Source organism: Jaculus jaculus, chromosome 10 (genome assembly GCF_020740685.1).
Source record: "Jaculus jaculus isolate mJacJac1 chromosome 10, mJacJac1.mat.Y.cur, whole genome shotgun sequence".
NCBI classification, from domain to species: Eukaryota; Metazoa; Chordata; class Mammalia; order Rodentia; family Dipodidae; genus Jaculus; species Jaculus jaculus.
The window spans coordinates 100,199,970-100,220,244 of record NC_059111.1 but is presented as its reverse complement, the minus strand read 5'-3'; the positions used below and the strand labels follow the sequence as shown (position 1 = coordinate 100,220,244).

At 42.8% G+C, this 20,275-nt stretch overlaps 1 protein-coding gene across 1 annotated transcript in view; it reads right to left on the bottom strand.

Moving 5' to 3' along the window:
* Positions 1 to 20,059, bottom strand: part of Ttc26 (tetratricopeptide repeat domain 26) — a 50,609-nt gene extending 30,550 nt beyond the window's left edge. The window contains exons 1-7 of the mRNA XM_012949360.2: positions 19,958 to 20,059; positions 18,931 to 19,068; positions 16,519 to 16,611; positions 15,241 to 15,355; positions 12,278 to 12,327; positions 6,709 to 6,854; positions 2,347 to 2,518 (exon numbers count right to left, since the gene is read on the bottom strand). Of these exons, the coding sequence (XP_012804814.2) occupies positions 2,347 to 2,518; positions 6,709 to 6,854; positions 12,278 to 12,327; positions 15,241 to 15,355; positions 16,519 to 16,611; positions 18,931 to 19,068; positions 19,958 to 19,960 (717 nt within the window). The 5' untranslated portion in view covers positions 19,961 to 20,059. The remainder of the gene's footprint in view (positions 1 to 2,346; positions 2,519 to 6,708; positions 6,855 to 12,277; positions 12,328 to 15,240; positions 15,356 to 16,518; positions 16,612 to 18,930; positions 19,069 to 19,957) is intronic.
* Positions 20,060 to 20,275: the final 216 nt, after the last annotated feature.

Sequence of the window (20,275 nt, the reverse complement as noted above, 5' to 3'; positions counted from 1 at the left end):
TTTTGCCACCTAGTGGGCATGTGTGATCTTGCACTTGCCTCACCTTTGTGCATCTGGCTTACATGGGATCTGAAAAGCAGAACATGGGTCCTTAGGCTTCACAGGCAGGCACCTTAACTGCTAAGCCATCTCTCCAGCCCTTCAAATGTATAGTGTTTATGTCATACATTTATACAATGCTTTATAGTTTACAAAGATTTTAACATGCTGTTTCACTTGCACCTCATAACTCTGAGTCAGTATAATAACTATTACCTACATTCACGGGCAAGAACAATGAGGATTGCCAAATTTGTGTCCTGAGCTTAGACTCGAGTTAGAAACTTTGTGCAGCACACTCAAATATGAAGACTCTTGGAGTTTGTCTTTCTTTTCTTTATTTGATTTATTTATGTGAAAGAGAGAAAGACATAGAGAGAGAATGGGCATGCCAGGTCACTGCGGTGCAACAAAGTCCAGACACATGTGCCACCTTGTGCATCTGGCTTATGTGGGTCCTAGGGAATTGAACCTGGGTCCTTTGGCTTTGCAGACAAGCACCTTAACCACTAAACCATCTCTCCAGCCCTCACCGCATTTTTGTTTGTTTGTTTTTTGTTTTTCAAGGTAGGGTCTCACTGTATCTTGAAAATCCACCACCCCCCAAAAAAGAATTAGTGGGCTAGATTGATGGCTCAATGGGTGAGAGTGCTTGCCACAAGTATGAAGGCCTGAGACCTTCTGAGCCACATTCTATAGGATCCATGTAACATCTGGGTGTAACCTCAGTCCTATGGGTAGTAGAGACTGGAGAATCACTGGGGCTCACAAAAACATTGCAGCTTCACTTTCCAAGAGAGATGCAGTCTTAAGGAAGTTGCAAATGAATGACAGAAGAAGGATATCTAATAATCTCCTCTGATCTCTGTTTGTACATGGGCACATGCATCTGCACATACTTGAGCATATACCAAACACATGTGCACATGCCACACATACATACCATACTATACATGCAAAAGGGGGCTGGAGAGATGGATTAGCAGTTAAGGTGCTTGCCTGCAAAACCTAAGGAACCAGGTTCAATTATCCAGTACCCATGGTGGCCCAGATACACAATGTGGTGCATGCATGTGGCATTTGTTTACAGGGGCTGAAGGCCCTGGTGCCCATTCTTTCTATATGCCTCTTTCTCTCTCACTATCAAATAAAAATAAAAATAAATTTTAAAAATTAAAGAAAAAAGAATTAGTGAGGGCTGGGGAGATGGCTCAGCAGTTAAGGTGTTTACCTACAAAGCCTAATGACCTGGGTTTGATTCCATAGTACCCATGTAAAGTCAGGTGCATAAAGTGGCACATGCATTTGGAGTTTATATGTAGCAGATGGATGTCCAGGCATGCCCATTCTTTCTGTCTGTTGCTTCTCTCTCTCTCTCTCTCTGTTTACAAATAAATAAATAAAAATAAAGGAATTAGTGAATTGGAAATAGATGTGAAGAATTTCTTCAGTATACCATGGGAAAACAAAACAAAATAGTACAGGACTCATATGATACAGTGCAAAGGTACTACTAAGTGCTTAAATAAAATTTAATGCAAAAGTAAAAAAATAGGAGCAAGCACTTCCCAATTCATATTACATATCCTTTTTTAAAATATATATATTTATTTAATTGAGAGAGAGAGAGAGAGAGAGAGGCAGATAGAGGGAGAGCGAATGGGCACACTAGGGCCTCCAGCCACTACAATTGAACTCCAGATGCATGCACCACTTTGTGCATCTGGCCAACATGGGTACTGGGGCATTGAAACTGGGTTCTTAGGTTTTGCAAACAAGCACCTTAACCACTACGCCATTTCTCCAGCCCACGCCCCAAATTTTGAGACAGGCTCTTGCCAAGTAACCCAGGATGGCCTTGAACTTATGATCCTCCTGCCTCAATTTCCTGTATTAATCTGTTATGTTAGCCATAAAAAAAAAGTACCAGAAAAGAAAATGAGACCAATTTTCTTTTTCTTAAAACTATGGTCACCCAAATCTTTCAAAATGGTTTGCAAGTAAACAAAAATCCTAGAATAATAATGACTAAAACAACAACAACAACAAAAAAAAACCACTCCTGCAGGCATACCCCTTTAATCTCAGCACTTGGGAGACTGAGGTAGGAGGATCGCTGTGAGTTAGGGGCCAGCCTGAGTCTGCTGGGATTAAAGGCGTGCACCACCATGCCCAGCTAGAAGTCAATATTTTTAGAATATCTGATAAAAATATTGAAACATTTTCTGAGTTTAATGGATAACTTGGAAGTTACTATACAGTAATTCCTACTGGAACAAAGCCAGTTAGAAACGCTTGGGTCCCTACCTCAGCTGCTTTGCCATTGTAAAGACGGAAGTGATTACAGGCTTTCAGATTGAGTGCGATGGTGCTATCAGGAACCTGCTGAAGGTAAACAGCCAGAACTTCTTGAGACACATCGTAGTAATCTAACTTGTAGTAACAGAGCGCCACGTACACATTGAGGGCAAGGTACTCCCTGTTAGAAAAAAGGATTAAGAGTTAGCACTGAAGTGTTCTTTACAGAAATATCATCAACTACAGTGCTCATGTGGACACAAGGCCAAGAGAACAGGCCCAGCGTGTGCTTTGAGAAGCAAGCAAGATGTAATCAATGCACCTTTTTCTTATTTTGCATTGTAATATTTGAGTATTCTATTTATTATTATTATTGTTGTTGTTGTTATTATTATTGGTTTTTCAAGGTAGGGTCTCACTCTAGTCCAGGCTGACTTGGAATTCACTATATAGTCTCAGGGTGGCCTCAACTTCACGGTGATCCTCCTACTTCTGCCTCCCAAGTGCTGGGATTATAGGTGGGTGCCACCACAACCAGCTGTTTGAGTGTTTTTAACTTTTATTTTATTTTTTTTGAGATGGGGTCTTGCTATGTTGCTCAGACTAGCCTCCAATTCTCCACTCTTCCATCTCCCCACAGTCTCTCAAATAGCTGTATTGCCTGTTTTGGGGGGTGTTTTGATATACAAAGAGTAAAAGATGACAACTAGAGAAGCAAGGGGAGAGTTCATGTTAGTCATCCTAGAAAAATGAACAGCTGCTGGTACTGAGCACGACCACAAGCCCACACCATGCAGCTGACAGGCGGCAGGCGTGAAGACTGGACATGGAAGAAGCACTTGGAGACTTTGGAGGCAATGTGAGAGCGGAGGAGAAAGGTGCATGAGATACTGGGGAAAAGGAAAGACTGAGGGTTAAATGCTAAAGGTGAGATAATTCTTCAGAATGGTTTGCAAGTTACCTATAATGCTCCCACATCACAATGACACTGAAATATCCTAACCATGCATTTTCTTTTTCTTTTATTTGATGTGTGTGCATGCATGTGAATGTGTGTGTAAGAGAATTGTGTGTGTGTGTGTGTTTGCTACTGGGAGGGCCAGATTAGCTGGCCGTTGAGTTTCTGGATTGTCCTGCTTTGCCTTCCACTGCTGGAGGCATGTTGTGATGACAGATGACAGCCACCACTTTGCATCTGGCTTTATGTGGCTGCTGAGGATTGAGCTCAGGTTGACAGGTTTTCACAAGTGCTTCTAGCCACTAAGCCATCACTCCAGCCCCAATTTATTTCATTTTTGACAATTTTACACCTGCTTATAATCAATTCTGAAAAATATTTCATTTAACTAGCCATGGTGGCACACACCTTTAATCCCAGCACTCAGGAGGCGGAGTTAGGAGGATCACCATCAGTTTGAGGCCACTCTGAGAAAACAGAGTGAATTCCAGGTCAGCCTGAGCTAGAGTGAGACCCTACCTCAGAAAAAAAAAAAAAATTATTTATTCACTTGAGAGGGAAACAGAGGGAGATACACAGAGAAAGAGAAAGAGAAAGAGAATGGGCATGCCAGGGCCTCCAGCCACTGCAAACAAAGTCCAGATGCATGTGCCACCTTGGGCATCTGGCTTACATAGGTACTGGGTCAATCAAACCTGGGTCCTTAACCTTTGAAGGCAATCACCTTAACCGCTAAGCCATCTCTTCAGTTCCTGAATTTTGATATGCTCATATTCACTTCCTTATATATATGAAAACATATATTCATTGTCTTCTCTGGTCCCCTTTCCCTTTCTACTGAACCCTTTTCCTTCTGATCTAGTCCCACTTCTACACTGATGTTTTTTTTAACCCATGGAGTTTCGTTAGATTATTTACAATACTATGTACAACTTACCAGTAGCTACACCACTGAAAACATGACCTTCCCTCTCCCAACTACCATCAATTACCAGTAGCTACTCAGAGCCTTTTTTATTTTTATTTTTATTTGTTTGAGAGAGAGAGAGAGAGAGAGAGAGAGACTATATGGGTGTGCCAAGGCTTCCAGCCATTGCAAACTCCAGATGCATGCTCCACCTTGTACATCTGGCTATCGTGGGTCCTGGGGAATTGAAGCTGGGTCCTATGGCTTTGTAGGCAAGTGCCTTAACTGCTAAGCCATCTCTCCAGCCCTCACAGCATTTTTGTTTGTTTGTTTTTTGTTTTTCAAGGTAGGGTCTCACTGTAGCCCAGGCTGACCTGGATGGAATTCATTCTGAATTCTCAGGGTGGCCTTGAACTCACAGCAATCCCCCTACCTCTGCATCCCAAGTGCTGCTGGGATTAAGGGCATGTGCCACCATGCCTGGCAGTCAGAGCCTTTAAAAATATATATCGTTTTTGGGTTGGAGAGATGGCTTAGTGGTTAAGCACTTGCCTGTCAAGCCTAAGGACCCCGGTTCGAGGCTCAATTCCCCAGGACCCACGTTAGCCAGATGCACAAGGGGCACATGTATCTGGAGGTCCTTTGCAGTGGCTAGAGGCCCTGGTGTGCCCATTCTCTATCTATCTATCTGCCTCTTTCTCAATCTGTCGTTCTCAAATAAATAAATAAAAAATAAAACATTAAAAAAATATATATAAATAGTTTTTTTTTGAGGTAGGGTCCCACTCTAGCCCAGGCTAATCTTGAACTCACTCTATAGTGCCAGGCTGGCCTCAATGTCTCTCTCTCTTTCTCTCTTTTGTTTTTGGTTTTTTGAGGTAGGGTCTCACTCTAGCTCAGGCTGACCTGGAATTCACTGTAGTCTCAGGGTGCCCTCGAACTCACAGTGATCCTTGTACCTCTGCCTCCTGAGTGCTAGGATTAAAGGTGTGCACCCGGCTTGCCTTTAACCTTTAATCCCAGTACTTGGGAGACTGAAGAGGATTACCATAAATTTAAGGCCACTCTGGTTTACAGAGTGAGTTTCAGGTCAGTCTGGGCTAGAGTGAGACCCTACCTTGAAAACAACCAACCAGGGCTGGAGAAATAGCTTAATGGTTAAGGCATTTACCTGTGAAGCCTAAGGACCTCAATTTGATTCCCTAGGACCCACATAAACCATATGCACAAGGGGGCACATGGGTCTGGAGTTCGTTTGAAAAGACTGGAGGCCCTGGCATGCCCATTTTCTCTTTCTATCTGCCTTTTCTTTTCACTCTCTCTTAAATAAAAAATAAAATAAAATAACCAATGAATCTCACTATATAGCTGAGGATAAGCTCTCAATCCTCCTACTACACCTCTCAAATGACAGGCCACCATGCCTGCCTTATGTGATGCGCCTTCTTCCTTTCTTGTCATTTTATTTATTTATTTATGAGAGAGAGGACAGAAAGAGAGAGAATGGGCACGCTAGGGCCTCCCACCACTGCAAATAAACTCCAGGTGCATGCGTCATCTTGTGCATCTGGCTTATGTGGGTTCTGGGGCATTAAACCTGGGTCCTTAGGCTTCACAGGCAAGCACCTTAACCACTAAGCCATCTCTCCAACTCTCTTTTTTGTCATTTTAAAAATTATTTTTAATTTTTCTAGATAGCATTTAGTATAGTAAGTTCCATTTTCATACACATGAGTCTTTATATTTTACTCCTTTTCCTAAGACTATGCAATTTCAAAGGGGGCAATCTCACTCCCAAAGGGACAAAAGTTGGTTTCTATGGGAGAGTGAAAAAAAATATATATTCATTTTAAGCCGGGCATGGCAGCACATGCCTTTAATCCCAGCACTTGGGAGGCAGAGGTAGGAGGATCGCCATGAGTTCAAGGCCACCCTGAGACTACAGGTCAGTCTGGGCTGGAGTGAGACCCTACCTTGAAAAATAAAAACAAAAACAAAAACAAAAACAAAAACAAAAAAAATATATATATATATACACATACATACATACATACATACATAAAATATTCATTTTATATGAAAACATATATATATTACATTAACATATGACATATATATTAACATATTAAAATTTCATGGAGGTCATTAGGTGTGGTAGTGCACACCTTTAATCCCAGCACTCAGGAGACAGAGGTAGGAGTTCAAGTCCATCCTGAGACAACATAGTGAATTTCAGGTCAGCCTGGCCTAGAGTGAAACCCTATTTCAAAAAAAAAAAAAAAAAATTCATGAAGGTCAACTGGGAGGAAACAATGTCTAAAGCAGCTGCTAAGAAGGGTGATAAGAAAAAAGGTAGAACAAGCCCGATCTCACCAGATTATCACTAAACAGATTTGAACACACTATGGTACTAGATCCAAAGGACAATAGATACTTGGCCAAACTAATTACAAAAAAACACTAAGGAAATGGGAGAGACTTCAAGAGAGTAGAAAAGAACCCAGACCTGTTATCCAGCAGTATTCGCTTATATATGTCAATAGCTTCTTGGTAGTGAGATCGCATATAGTGGATTGAGGCCAAACTGAGCTGGTCTTCTGTGACATCCTGAAGATTCTGATGAAAGCCCATCAACTTCTTCTCATCACTAAACTAAAATTGTGAGAGAAGACATGTAAAAATTCACATTAGTTACAGTTATAGAAATCACACAGGTGATGGAGAGTTGAACTCTTCTGGCCACTGTGTCTATTTTCTCCATTTCTTTTTTTTTAATTTTTATTTTATTTATTTATTTGAGAGCGACAGACACAGAGAGAAAGACAGATAGAGGGAGAGAGAGAGAATGGGCGTGCTAGGGCTTCCAGCCTCTGCAAACAAACTCCAGACGCGTGTACCCCCTTGTGCATCTGGCTAACGTGGGACCTGGGGAACCGAGCCTCGAACCAGGGTCCTTAGGCTTCACAGGCAAGTGCTTAACCGCTAAGCCATCTCTCCAGCCCTTCTCCATTTCTTAATTCCTTGTCTTTTCTTCTTTTAACCCTCCCTGCAGAAAAACTGAAAATTGCCTCTGGCGACAAAGTCTAACAATGGAAAGCCATAAGTCTTAGGTAGTATTTATTACTTAATATCTTTATCTGACCCCTTTCCTTTTCTGTTTTATATTTTTCCCTTCCATTTATTTATTTATTTATTTGCAAGCAGAAAGCTATAAAGAGAATGGGTGTGCCAAGCAAACAAAATCCAGGTGCATGCACTGCTTTGTGCATCTGGTTTTACACAGGTACTGGGGATTCAAACCTAGTCATTTGGCTTTGCAGGCTAGCACCTTAACTGCTGAGTCATCTCACCAGCCCTCACTAATTCTTTTTAATTTTTAAAAATTTTTTTGCATGTGTAGTATGGTGTGTTATGTGTGTTGTGTGCATGTGTTTGGTGTATTACTGCTGAGCCATCTCTCCAGCCCTTATTTATTCATTTTTAATATTCTTTGTCCTCAACACTTACCAGTTCCCTTGTGTTTTCTCTTTAGTGGATACTATGTAATCAAAAGGTACTTGTTAGCCTGTAACTTCGTGAACACAATTTTAAAATATAGTTTATTTGGGAGAGAGAGAGATAGAAAGAAGCAAAGAGAGAGAGAGAATGGACATGCCAGGGCCTCTAGCCTCTGCAAACTCCAAATGCATGTGCCACTTTGTACATCTGGCTTTATGTGGGTACTGGGAACTGAACTTCGGTTGTTAGACTTTCTAGGCAAGCACTTTAACTGCTGAGCCATCTCTCCAGCTCTTTTTTAAATTTTCTGTTCTTGCTTTTTTTTTTCATTCTCTCTTCAGTTATACATTACCATTGATTTAGGTTGTTAGAATTTTATTCCAACACTCCATGCTTATTTTCTCAGGTAGTGATTACAAATAATAGCCACTTTTCATTAAACATAGGATCTCAGGAATCCAGGCTTGTCCAAATGTCAAAAAGATTACCTCGGGGCCGGGGCGAAGGCACAGCAGTTACAGATGCTTGTTTGCAAAGCTTGTCAGCCTAGTTCAATGACCTAACACCCACTTAAAGCCAGTGTAAAGCAGCACAGGCATCTGCAGTTCATTTGCAATGGCAAGAAGCCCTGGTGTGGTCATACATACACTCTCTGCATGCAAGTAAATCAATCAAATCAAATCAAATGAAGAATGACCTTGAACTTTTGATTTTCCTGCCTCCACCTTCTGAGTGCTGGGAATACAAGCATAATCATTGCACCCAGTTTATGCAGTGCTGGGAATTAGATACAGAGCTTTGTGTGTGCTATCAAATACTCTACCGGGAGAGCTACATCCCCAGGCCCAAACAGGTATTTCTGACAGTGTCACTTAATACACAAGTTATTTACGCCTGCCTGGTGTAGAGATTGGATTTGCTTCCAATTTTCTTTTTTTTTTCTTTTCACAATTTTTATTAACATTTTCCATGATTATAAAAAATATCCCATGGTAATACCCTCCCTTCCCCTGCCGCACTTTCCCCTTTGAAATTCCATTCTCCATCATATTACCTCCCCATCTCAATCATTGTACTTACATATATAAAATACCAACCTATTGAGCAATTTTCTTTTTAAAGAATATAACTGTTTTGAGGCAGGGTCTCACTCTATTATCCCAGGCTGACCTAGAATTCATTCTGCATCCCAAGCTGGCCTTGATCTCACAGCGATCCTCCTACCTCAATCTTCCAAGTGCTGGGATTATGAGCTACAATGTCCAGCTCAAATGTTGTTGCTAAAGAGCTTGTTTCCATAAAATAGTAAATTCTGGGGCTGGAGAGATGGCTTAGCGGTTAAGCGCTTGCCTGTGAAGCCTAAGGACCTCGGTTCGAGGCTGGACTCCCCAGGACCCACTTTAGCCAGATACACAAGGGGGCGCACACATCTGGAGGCCCTGGTGTGCCCATTCTCTCTTTCTCTGTCACTTTCAAATAAATAAATAAACAAACAAAAAAATTAAAAAATGATGATAATACTAAGTTCTGAAGCTGACTTGTAGCTTGATCACTAATATATGCTTCTCTGTATGCGTGCATGCACATGTGCTGAGGATCAAGCTCTGGCCCTCATGAACGCTACATAAATGTTCTAGCACTGAACTAAACCCCAGGCCCTATTATAGACTTGCAGGTAATTCTATGACTTCTTTAACTTTCATTTTAGTTTGACTTTTTTTTTTTTTTTTTTTTAAGGTAGGGTCTTGCTCTAGTCCAGGCTGGCCTGGAATTCACTATGTAGTCTCAGGCTGGCCTCAAACTCACAGCAATCCTCCTACCTCTGCCTTTTGAGTGCTGGGATTAAAGGCATGGGCCACAACGCCCAGCTACAGAGAGAATGGGCCTCTAGCCATTGCAAACAAACTCCAGATGTATGTGCCACTTTGTACATTTGCTTTTACATGGGTATTGAGGAATCAAATTCGGGTCGTTAGGCTTTGCAGGCAAGTGCCTTAACCACTGAGCTATCCAACCCCTTTCTGTTTTTAAAAAAATGTATTTATGAGCAGGAGACAGAGAGAGAGGGAGACAGAGGAAGAGAGGAAGAGTATGGGTGCACCAGGGCCTCTTGCCACTGAAAATGAAGTCCAGATTCATGTGCCACTTTGTGCATCTGGCTTTATGTTGGTGCTGAGGAATCGACTCCAGGCTGGCAGGATTTGCAAGTAAGCACCTTTAATAACTAAGCCACCTCTCACACCCCTTCTATTCTCCTTAAAAAAAATTATTAATCTGGAAGGAGAAAATGAGCCTAGTGCCATCACAAACATACTACAGACACATGCACCACTTGTGCACCTAGCTTTATTTGGGTACTGAGGAATCAAAGCCAGGTTTTCAGGCTTTGAAAGCAAGTGCTTTTATCTCTCTAGGCCTCTTTCTGCTTTTTAATAAATTCAACTTTGCTTCAAAATGGAAAAAAAAAAACAAAACCAGGGCTGAAGAAATGGCTTAGCAGTTAAGGCATTTGTCTGCGAAGCCAAAGGACCCAGGTTCAATTCCCCAGGACCCACATAAGCCAGATGCACAAGGGGCACATGCATCTGGAGTTCGTTTGTAGTGGCTAGAGGCCCTGGCATGCCCATTCTCTCTCTGTCTGTCTCTCTTCTATCTCTGTTTCTGCTTGCAAGTAAATAAATAATTTTTTAAAAAATTATTTTAAAAAAGAGAGAAAAAAAGAAAGAGCTCAGGAAATGGTTCCGAGGTAAAGTGCTTGCTTGCAAAGCCTTGCAAACAGAGTTTGGATTCCTAGAGCTTAAGTGAAGCCAGATGCAAACAGTGCATGTGTCTACAATGTCAACATATATACGACAATGGGAAGCAGAGTTAGGAATCCTGAAGCTTGCAGGTCAGCTAGTCTGGCCTTCACGGTGGCAAAATAAGAAAGGCCTTGTCTCAGAAAGGTTGGAGGCAAGGAATGACATCATCCTTGGCTAGCGTTCAAGTGTTCATGGGCTACATGAGACCTTGTCTTGGGAAAAGAAAAATAAGTTAAAGTTATTTATGTTCAGTAAGTCCATTTCTAGGACATTCAGAATGAAATCTTTGTAGTTGAAAATTAAGGGGCTAGAGGGCTGAAGAGATGGCTTATCGGTTGGCTGCAAAGCCAAAGAACCCTGGTTCAATTCCCAAGGACCCATGTTAGCCAGATGCACAAGGGGGAGCACATATCTGGAGTACATCTGCACTGGCTAGAGGCCCTGGTGTGGCCATTCTCTCTCTTTTTCTCTCTCCCTCTTTCTCTGTCAAATAAATAAATAAATAAAAATAAAAATACTTTTTAAAAAAGAAAATTAAGGGGCTAGAGATATGGCTCAATAATTAAGGGTGCTTGCTTACAGGGGCCAGAGAAATGGCTCAACAGTTAAGGGTGCTTGCTTACAAAGCATGACAGCCTAGGTTTGATTACCCAGTACCCACATAAAGTGAGATACAAAAAGTGGCTCATGTGTCTAGAGTTCATCTGCAGTGGCCAGAAGTTTTGGTATGCCTATATTCTCTCCTCTTTCTTTCTCTCTCTTTCTCTCACTCTCTGCTTACAATTAAATAAAACATGCATGGTGGCACACGCCTTTAATTTCAGCACTCGGGAGGCAGAGGTAGGAGGATCACCATGAGTTCGAGGCCACCTTGAGACTCCATACTGAATTTCAGGTCAGAGTGGGCTAGAGTGAGACCCTACCTTGAAAAACCAGAATAAGTAAATAAATAAATAAATTTTAAAATATTTTTTAAAAACTAGAAACAAGAACTGGAGAGATGGTTCAGTGGTTAAGAACACTTCCTGTGCATGTATAAGGGCCTGAGAGACCAACTGAGTACAAGCCCCAGAACCCACATAAACAAATGAGCATGGCCATGTGTATCTGTAACCGCAGTCCCATAGGACAGCAGAGATCAGTGAATCCCCAGAGTTGATCGCAAAACAAGCTCCAGGATGAGAAAGAGACTCTGGCTCAAATAAGAATGGGTGGGGGCTGGAGAGATGGCTAGTGGTTACCCTAATGATCCAGGTTCAATTCTCCAGTATGCATCTGGAGTTCATTTGCAGTGGCTAGAAGCCCTGGTACACCCATATTCATTCCTTCTCTCTCCTTGAAAATAAAATATTTTTTAAAAGAATGGGTGAGAGAAGTGATGGAACTAAACACCCAGAGTTTTGCTCTGGCCACTGCTGCACTGCAAACAAGCACATGGGGTGCCATATGGACACACACGTGTGTGCACACACACCACCAAAAAGGTGTCTCTGAATCTATTTACTAAGAGATCATTTGTTAATTAACAAACACTAGCTTTTTTAAATGACTAGAGCTTAGGGAGAATGAAAACCTCACATCACTGAATAAATTAAGACAGTCAAAATACTGATGGGGAGAAAAAAATCCTATAAAGCTAATACTTATATTCGACTTCTAGTGATACCATTTACCATTAGTAGAAATTTCTAGTCACTACCTTCCACCATTGTTGGTAATAAGATAGAAGGGAGAAATATTTTGAAAGGAAGAAATGTGACATGAAAACATAAATACCTTGTGAGCCAAATGGAACAGCAGGCGATTTTGGAGTCGGCTTTTTGGAGCTGAAAAAAAGATCCAAGCTGCTCATTAAAGAACTTTATTTTCGTCTATGGCACTTGGTCTCTTGAAAGAATAAAATGAGACCCTGGGGATCTCCTCAGGTCCTTACCTATCTGAATCTGGTACATGTGGTGTGTACTAGGTTAAGATTGTTGGAGTCTGGTTTCCAATTGCAGTAACAGCCACAACAGCAACAAGAGATCCATCCAGGAGGGAAGTGTCCTAAGATCCTGCTTTGCCCAACCTCGTCTATTTGAGTAGTGTCCCCAGTACAATACTGGACACATGGAGCAGCACCCCACCTCTGCACTGTTCACACACTCAGCTGTACACACTGAACACTGGTAGCAGGTATGACCATCTCAGTACACATATGAACCCAAGTTCATTCTGCAGCTCATCCAGGGTCCTTTCTCAGTTCCTTCGGAGATCTCCTATCCAGAATTACGCTGCTGCATTTTCTCAATTGCCAGTCCAGTCCTTACATCATCAGTCTTCTACCAAAATTATGTGTCACACTTAACAAACGGCCAAGATCAAAGCTTAATACCTGCCAAGTTCCAATGTGCTTTGCACACTGTGATTCTGGAAACCCAATTCTATACCTCTTTTATAGAAAAAAAAAAAGATACTTCAATGCATGAAAACAAGTATACACACATATATACATACATACATAAATATGAAAATGGAGATAGCTACTTTGACCACCCTTTACATGTCTAAACACTTTTTTGCCACAAAGTCTAGAAATATAAGAAAAAGCAAATACCCTAAAGGACCTTAGGAAAAACTACATTAGCACATAGGAAAAAATTGGGTACAAATCAGGGAAGGCTTCAGGTTTCACATTTTCCTTGACAGAAACTATGACTTCTATACTGAACTACATTCTCTTTCTTTTCTTTTGTTGTTTGTTTGCTTGCTTTGTTTTTGTTTTTCAAGGTAGTGTCTCACTCGATTCCTTATGTAGTTTCAGGGTGGCCTTGAACTCCTCCTACCTCTGCCTCCAGCACTGGGATTAAAGGCGTGTGACACCACACACAGCCTGAAATACATTCTTTCCTAGCAAATTTCATAACGAACATTCCTTTGCCCATTTCCTTCAAGTTAATTTGACTTATATTCTAATTATCCTTAATCTTTACTTTCAGGTTTCTATTTTACCCTTCTTTGCAAATTTCTTCTTTGCAATTCTCTCAAGATGTCATGACAAGACGGCAGAAGGGAAGTGTCTGGATTCCTTGAGCAAAACTCACTGGGTTCTCACTAACAAACTGACAGCAATAAACTCCACAGCCACAAGAATTGGACCAAGGACATCTAAGCACTGCACTCCCAGGAGCGTGGCTGCCTGGTGGTGATAGGTCTCTGGAAGTCCCTCCCCTTTCTGTTGGCATTCTTCTGTTTTGAAGCTGTAGTGTCTCAGGTGTGCATGGGGGAGGAAGGGCACTAAGTAAAGGATGGGAAGAATTAACTCTCTCTTTAAACATAAAATTGCCAATCCAGAGCTGAGGAGATTTCTCAGTGGTTAAGGACACTTGCTTGTAGAGCCTACTGGCCTGGGCTCAATTCCACAGTGCTCATGTAAAGCCAAATGCAAAAAGTGGCACAGGTGCCAGGTATGGTGGTGCATGCCTTTAATCCTGGGACTGGGGAGGCAGAGGTAGGAGGATCGCCATGAGTTTGAAGCCACCCGGAGTATTCCAAGTCAGCCTGAGCTAAAGCGACACCCTACCTCAGAAAAAAAAAAAAAAAAAAAAAAAGCCAGATGTGGCGGCGCACGCCTTTAATCCCAGCACTTGGGAGGCAGAGGTAGGTGGATTGCCTTGAGTTCGAGGCCACCTTGAGACTACATAGTGAGTTACAGGTCAGCCTGGACTAGAGTGAGACCCTACCTCGAAAAACCAAAAACAACAACACCAACAAAAAAAAAACAACAACCTTCAATTAGGGCTGGGTGTGGTGGCACATGCCTTTAATCCCGGTAGTTGGGAGGCTGAGGTAGGAGGATCACTGTGAGTTGATGCCAGCCTAAGACTACTTAGTAAATTCCAGGTCAGCCTAGGCTACAGCAAGACCCTACCTCAAAAAAACAAATCATGGGCTGGAGAGATGGCGTAGTGGTTAAGTGCTTGCCTGTGAAGCCTAAGGACCCTGGTTTGAGGCTCAATTCCCCAGGACCCACGTTAGCCAGATGCACAAGGGGGCGTGCATGTCTGGAGTTCATTGCAGTGGATGAAGGCCCTGGTGCACCCATTCTCTCTGTCTGTTGCTCTCAAATTAAAAAATAAAAAATGAACAAAAAAATTTTAAAAAACCATAAAAGCTTCAATCATATGATGTCCACAAGACACATATTTTAGAGACAAAAATACAAGTAGAGCTAGGTGTGGATGTGGTGGCACACACCTTTAGTCCCAGAACTTTGGAGGCAGAGGTAGGAGGATCACTGTGAGTTTTTCAAGGCCACCCTGAGACTACACAGTGAATTCCAGGTCAGCCTGAACTACAGCAAGACCCTACCTCAAAAACCAAATGTGGGACTGGAGAGATGGCTTAGCAGTTAAGTGCTTGCCTGTGTAGCCTAAGGACCCTGGTTCGAAGCTCGATTCCCCAGGACCCATGTTAGCCAGATGCACAAGGAGGCGCACGCATCTGGAGTTTGTCTGCAGTGGCTGGAGGCCCTGATGTGCCTATTCTCTCTCTCTCTCTCTCTCTCTCTCTCTCTCTTTCTCAGCTTCTTTCTCATTCTGTCTGTCGCTCTCAGATAAATAAATAAAACAAAACAAAATGTATGTGTGTGTGTCCAAAGCAAAGTGGTAGGAATTTGTCATGCAGGAGAGAGTGACAGCAGAAAGCTCATAACAGACACTTTACGGCTTAAAAAGCTATATAAAAAGAGCCAAGTTTACCTTTAAATCCAGCTGCTTCTGCTTGTTTATACATTCCAAGGAAAAAGTAGGTGCAGGCTAGGTTCACCCATACCTCAGGGCTACAGTTTCCCTCTTTTGTTACATTTTCATATTCCTGAAACAGACATGAATTAATGGCTCATGTTGTCAGTAAAGCAACTGATAAGCCTTTCTCCTATAATGGAACAGGACTTCTAACTGATGGGACAACTCACATTCTGGGAATCTGACATACTTCCAACTGCTTAAACATCTCTACCTGTGAGGGTTAAGCTTAAACTCAATCCTACCATACTAAGCTGCTGTCCACATAATCTTACACTTGCTTGCTACACTTGCTTGCTCCTCCCATTTTCTTTTTTCAAAATTATTTACACACACACACATATATATATATCTTGACAACTTCCATAATTGTAGACAATAACCCATGGAAATTCCCTCCTTCCCCCCATATATTTATATATTTATTTATTGGAGAGAGAGCAGGAGAGAGAAAAAGGCAGAAAGAGATAGAGAATGGGCACGCCAGGGCTTCCAGCTGCTGCAAATAAACTCCAGATGTACCTTGTGCATCTGGCTTACACGGGTCCTGGGGAATTGAACCTAGGTCTTTGGCTTTGCAGGCAAGTGCCTTAACTGCTAAGCCATCTCTCCAGCCCTATACTTGGTATCAGTCTTTCTCAGATGCCTTTGTTTTTTGTTGTTGTTGCTGTTTTTTGAGGGTCTCACTCTAGCTCAAGCTGACCTGAAATTCACTATGTAGCCTCTGGGTGGCCTTGTCCTACCTCCGCCTCCCAAGTGCTGTAATTAAAGGCATGCACCATCACGCACATTTGAGTTACTCCTCTCTTTTTTTGGGGGGGGGGTTCGAGGTAGAGTCTCACTCTAGCTCAGGCTGACCTGGAATTCACTATGGAGTCTCAGGGTGGCCTCGAACTCATGGCAACCCTCCTATCTCTGCCTCCCGAGTGCTGGGATTCAAGGCGTGCGCCACCACACCTGGCTTACTTCTCTCTTCTATACCTTTTGGAAAAAACTACCAGCCTGAGCTGGAGAAATGGCTTAGTGGTTAAGGCACTTGCCTACAATGCCAAAGACCAAGGTTCAATCACCCAGGATCCATGTCAGCCAGATGCACAAGGCGGCACATGTGTCTGGAGTTCATTTGCAGTGGCTAGAGGCCCTGGCACACTCATTCTCTGTCTGTCTCTCTGGTCTCTCTCTCTCTCAAATAAGTAAATAAAGTATATTTAAAAAAGAAAAAAGAAAACTAACCTCCAAAGCTCTCTTGTAGTCACCCAGGTGAAAGGCACAGTATCCAATCCACAAATCAGTGTCCTCTTCTTGTTCCCCAACATGGCGCTTGAACTTCAAGATAAAATCATGGAAACCTCTGAATCATAAACCCTCTGTTCAAAAACCAGCTATGCTGAGTTGCTGATAACAGTCAATATGCTCAGTAACAGACAAAGGGCAGCATGACGCTTAAGCCTATCTACAGAATTACTGTAGCGTAATTACTTTCTCAATATCACAGAACTTCACACTTTCAAACATCTCCCATTTGCTTTTCTGTATTTACTTACATCTTACTCCAGAAAGTATTTGATTTGCTTAACAACTCCAAAGGGTATGCAAGGAACAGAAGAATTATGTGAAATATATAAAGTCAAACAGCCAAAGGCTGGAGAGCTTGCGCAACGAATCTAAGGTCACACACTCTGTGTGTGGGGGAACAGGGACGTAACGCGATGTCTGTCTCCAAAGCCGGTGTTCCACCATCTACTCTTTACCTCATTACCCTCACATTTCCACCCTGTCTCATTAACACACATACATTTATTAATATATCATAGTGCTTCTCTGAAGACAAAACATTAAGTCATTCAACTATTCCTTATCAGGCTAACTTATTAGAGTTAAGGATGTAGCCTCGTTTACATCCCTCCCCCCTTTTTTTGTTCACTCTACTGTGGAGTGAGCCAACACACATTCACAAAGAGTCACTGCAGTGTCTTAGTCATCACAAGATGAAGAAACTCCTTTGATTTTTTTTTTTTTAAGTCTGGGATGAGAATTTACTCTTCTCATCAAACACTGTGAAATTTGAGTCTATTATAGCCTTACGTTTGGAGAAATTCTTGAGGTCTCCCTGAATTTGACCCAGGAAGTCCCCAGAGCCAAAGGAGAATTCAAAGGTTCCCTACCCCAAACCACAGGAGTTCTTATTTCCATGCAGCTGCCTAAGAATATAGGCAGAGAGCAGAGCTTCCCTGCCACTTGAGAGGTAGTCTGAGATTACACAATGAGAAAAATGTTGTGATTATCTTAGAGGAAAAACAACAGACTGACAAAAATAGATGCGTACATAGCATTCCGTCCACTGTGTGACATACTTAGAAGGCCCTTCCAGGTCAGCTCCCCCATTGTAAAGATGAGCAGTGATACCAAAAAAGATAAACATTGAGCCACGTGTGGTTGTCCTTTAATCCCAGCACTCGGGAGGCAGAGCTACGTAGGAGGATCGCTCTGAGTTCGAGGCCACTCTGAGACTACAAAGTGAATTCCAGGTCAGCCTGAGCTAGAGTGAGACCCTACCTCAAAAATACATATATATATCACTGATAGGTGCACAGAAATGGGGCTAGAGTTGTCCAGTGGAAGCGTGCTATACAACCCCGCGCAACACAATCCGACCAGACCATGCTTTCCAAACTCTTCATCCCCTGGTGCACCCTTGCACTCTCCTCAACCACATGCTTTCCACGGAGCAGCTGCTTTTTAAAAATATTTTATTTTTTATTTGTTTATTTGAGAGACAAAGAGGAAGAGAGAGACCTCCAGGTGCTGCAAGCAAACTCCAGATGCATTTCACCATTTTGTGCATCTGGCTTACATGGGTCCTGGGGAATTGAACCTGGGTCCTTTGGCTTTGCAGGTAAGCACCTTAACTGCTAAACCATCTCCCCAACCCCCAGAGCAGCTTCTTAAAGTACCCTGCTTGGCTCATGTATAGCCAAAGCTCTTAAAATAATCGCCTAAAATACAGCTGTCTGAGCACCACGGCATATACAATGAAACCCAATGAATATGAATTAGGAATGTAGTAAGTAGTCCGGGAATCGACGCATATTAGTGACCACCCTACTTACTTCCAATGCATATTATTAAGAGGTAAGAATTTCTGGGGCTGAGGATGGAGATCAACATGCTTATGGGAAGCTCTAAGCTTGATCTGCAACAGAGGCTTAAAAGAGTAATAACTACAATGACTGCCATAGAGATTTGAAATGCTTTATGAAGATACAATATCTTATTTTTTTTATTTTTCACTGTTTTTATTGAAAACTTCCATAATTATAGACAATAAACCATGATAATTCCCTCTCCCTCCCACACTCCCCTTCACAACTCCACTCTCCGTCATATCCCCTCCCCCTCTCAGTCAGTCTCTCTTTTATTTTGATGTCATCATCTTTTCCTCTTATGATGGCTTTGTGTAGGTAGTGCCAGGCCCTGCAAAGTCATGGATGTCCAGGCCATTTTGAAGACACAATATTTTAAAGATAAACATCAAAGAGTTATTGCTGGAAGCTCAAAAGGGCACCCACCTTTTCCAACAGCACAGCAGCCAGCATTCACCCCAATATTCACCCAGACTAAGAAGCAACTTTCTTTGGACATTACCTCCAATAGGGTAATAGCGCCAGTGAAATCCCTTTGTGCAAGTAGATCCTCCAGTTTTGGAATCTTCCTACCTTTCTTCTTTCTTTTGTCAGTGTGCGTTGGTTCCCCGCCTACGGCAGGTTTGGCTCTTGAAAGCATCTGTAAAAGAAACAACCTGAGCGTGGTGGTGCACACCTTTAATCCCAGCAGAGGCAGAGGGAGGGGGACCGCCATGAGTTCCAGGCCACCCTGACACTACACAGTCAATTCCAGATCAGCCTGGGCTGCAGTTAAAATCCTACCTCGAGGGCTGGAGAGATGGCATAGCGGTTAAGCGCTTGCCTGTGAAGCCTAAGGACCCCGGTTCGAGGCTCGGTTCCCCAGGTCCCACGTTAGCCAGATGCACAAGGGGGCGCACGCGTCTGGAGTTCGTTTGCAGAGGCTGGAAGCCCTGGCGCGCCCATTCTCTCTCCCTCTATCTGTCTTTCTCTCTGTGTCTGTCACTCTCAAATAAATAAATAAAAATTTAAAAAAAAAATCCTACCTCGAGCAACCCCCCACACACACACACATACACACGTTGGGTAGTTTTAAACTGAGCGACAGCTCCACAATTTTCAAACCAAATCCTTAACATCAAACCCTTGACAAGAAGCCTATTCAGATTCCTTTTGGAAATCGTATTTTACTAAAAGTGCCACCACTCTGCACCAAAGGTGAACCAAACCAAAACAAACCAAACCCAGCTCCATCTATGGGAGATAAATCACACAGCTTCAGACATCCCGAGGCCATGCCTTACTCAGCTTTCCGTCCACACGCAGCTGAGGGGTACGGCGGGGGGAGGGGTTGATGGAGGAGCAGGAGGGAAGGAAGCGTCTAGGCACTGACTTTTGCATCCCTCCCTTGCCCTCGTGGGAATCCTGGGAGGACAGAGGGATCGCCCTCAATCGACAACCTAGACTTGATGCAAAAGTGTGCTGGGGAATCTCTAACCTCCAGTCCCAAACCTATTCAGAGTTCTCCTTTACGGTTCGGAGCCACGTACCATCTCGGCGTCGCTCCGGTGAGCCCTTTGGGCCGCTAGACAGCCAAGGCCGCCCCTTAGCGATTGGCTGCATCCACACAGCGCAGCTCCGTCTCCACGGCAACGCCGCGCAGAGGCTGGTCCTTCCGGGAGAACGTCTCGTTCGGGGAGCCTGTGGCCTCCGCTTTTTGGTTCCGGATGTTCAAGAGTGCAAGGAGGTCTCCGCTCCGGGAGGAGATCGTTGTTCCTTGTGCTGCGAACGAAAGGTTGGTTGTGTCTCCGCTTGTGAGTTTACTTTAGGGAAGGACGAATTGCAATTATAATTAGGAATTTTTTTCC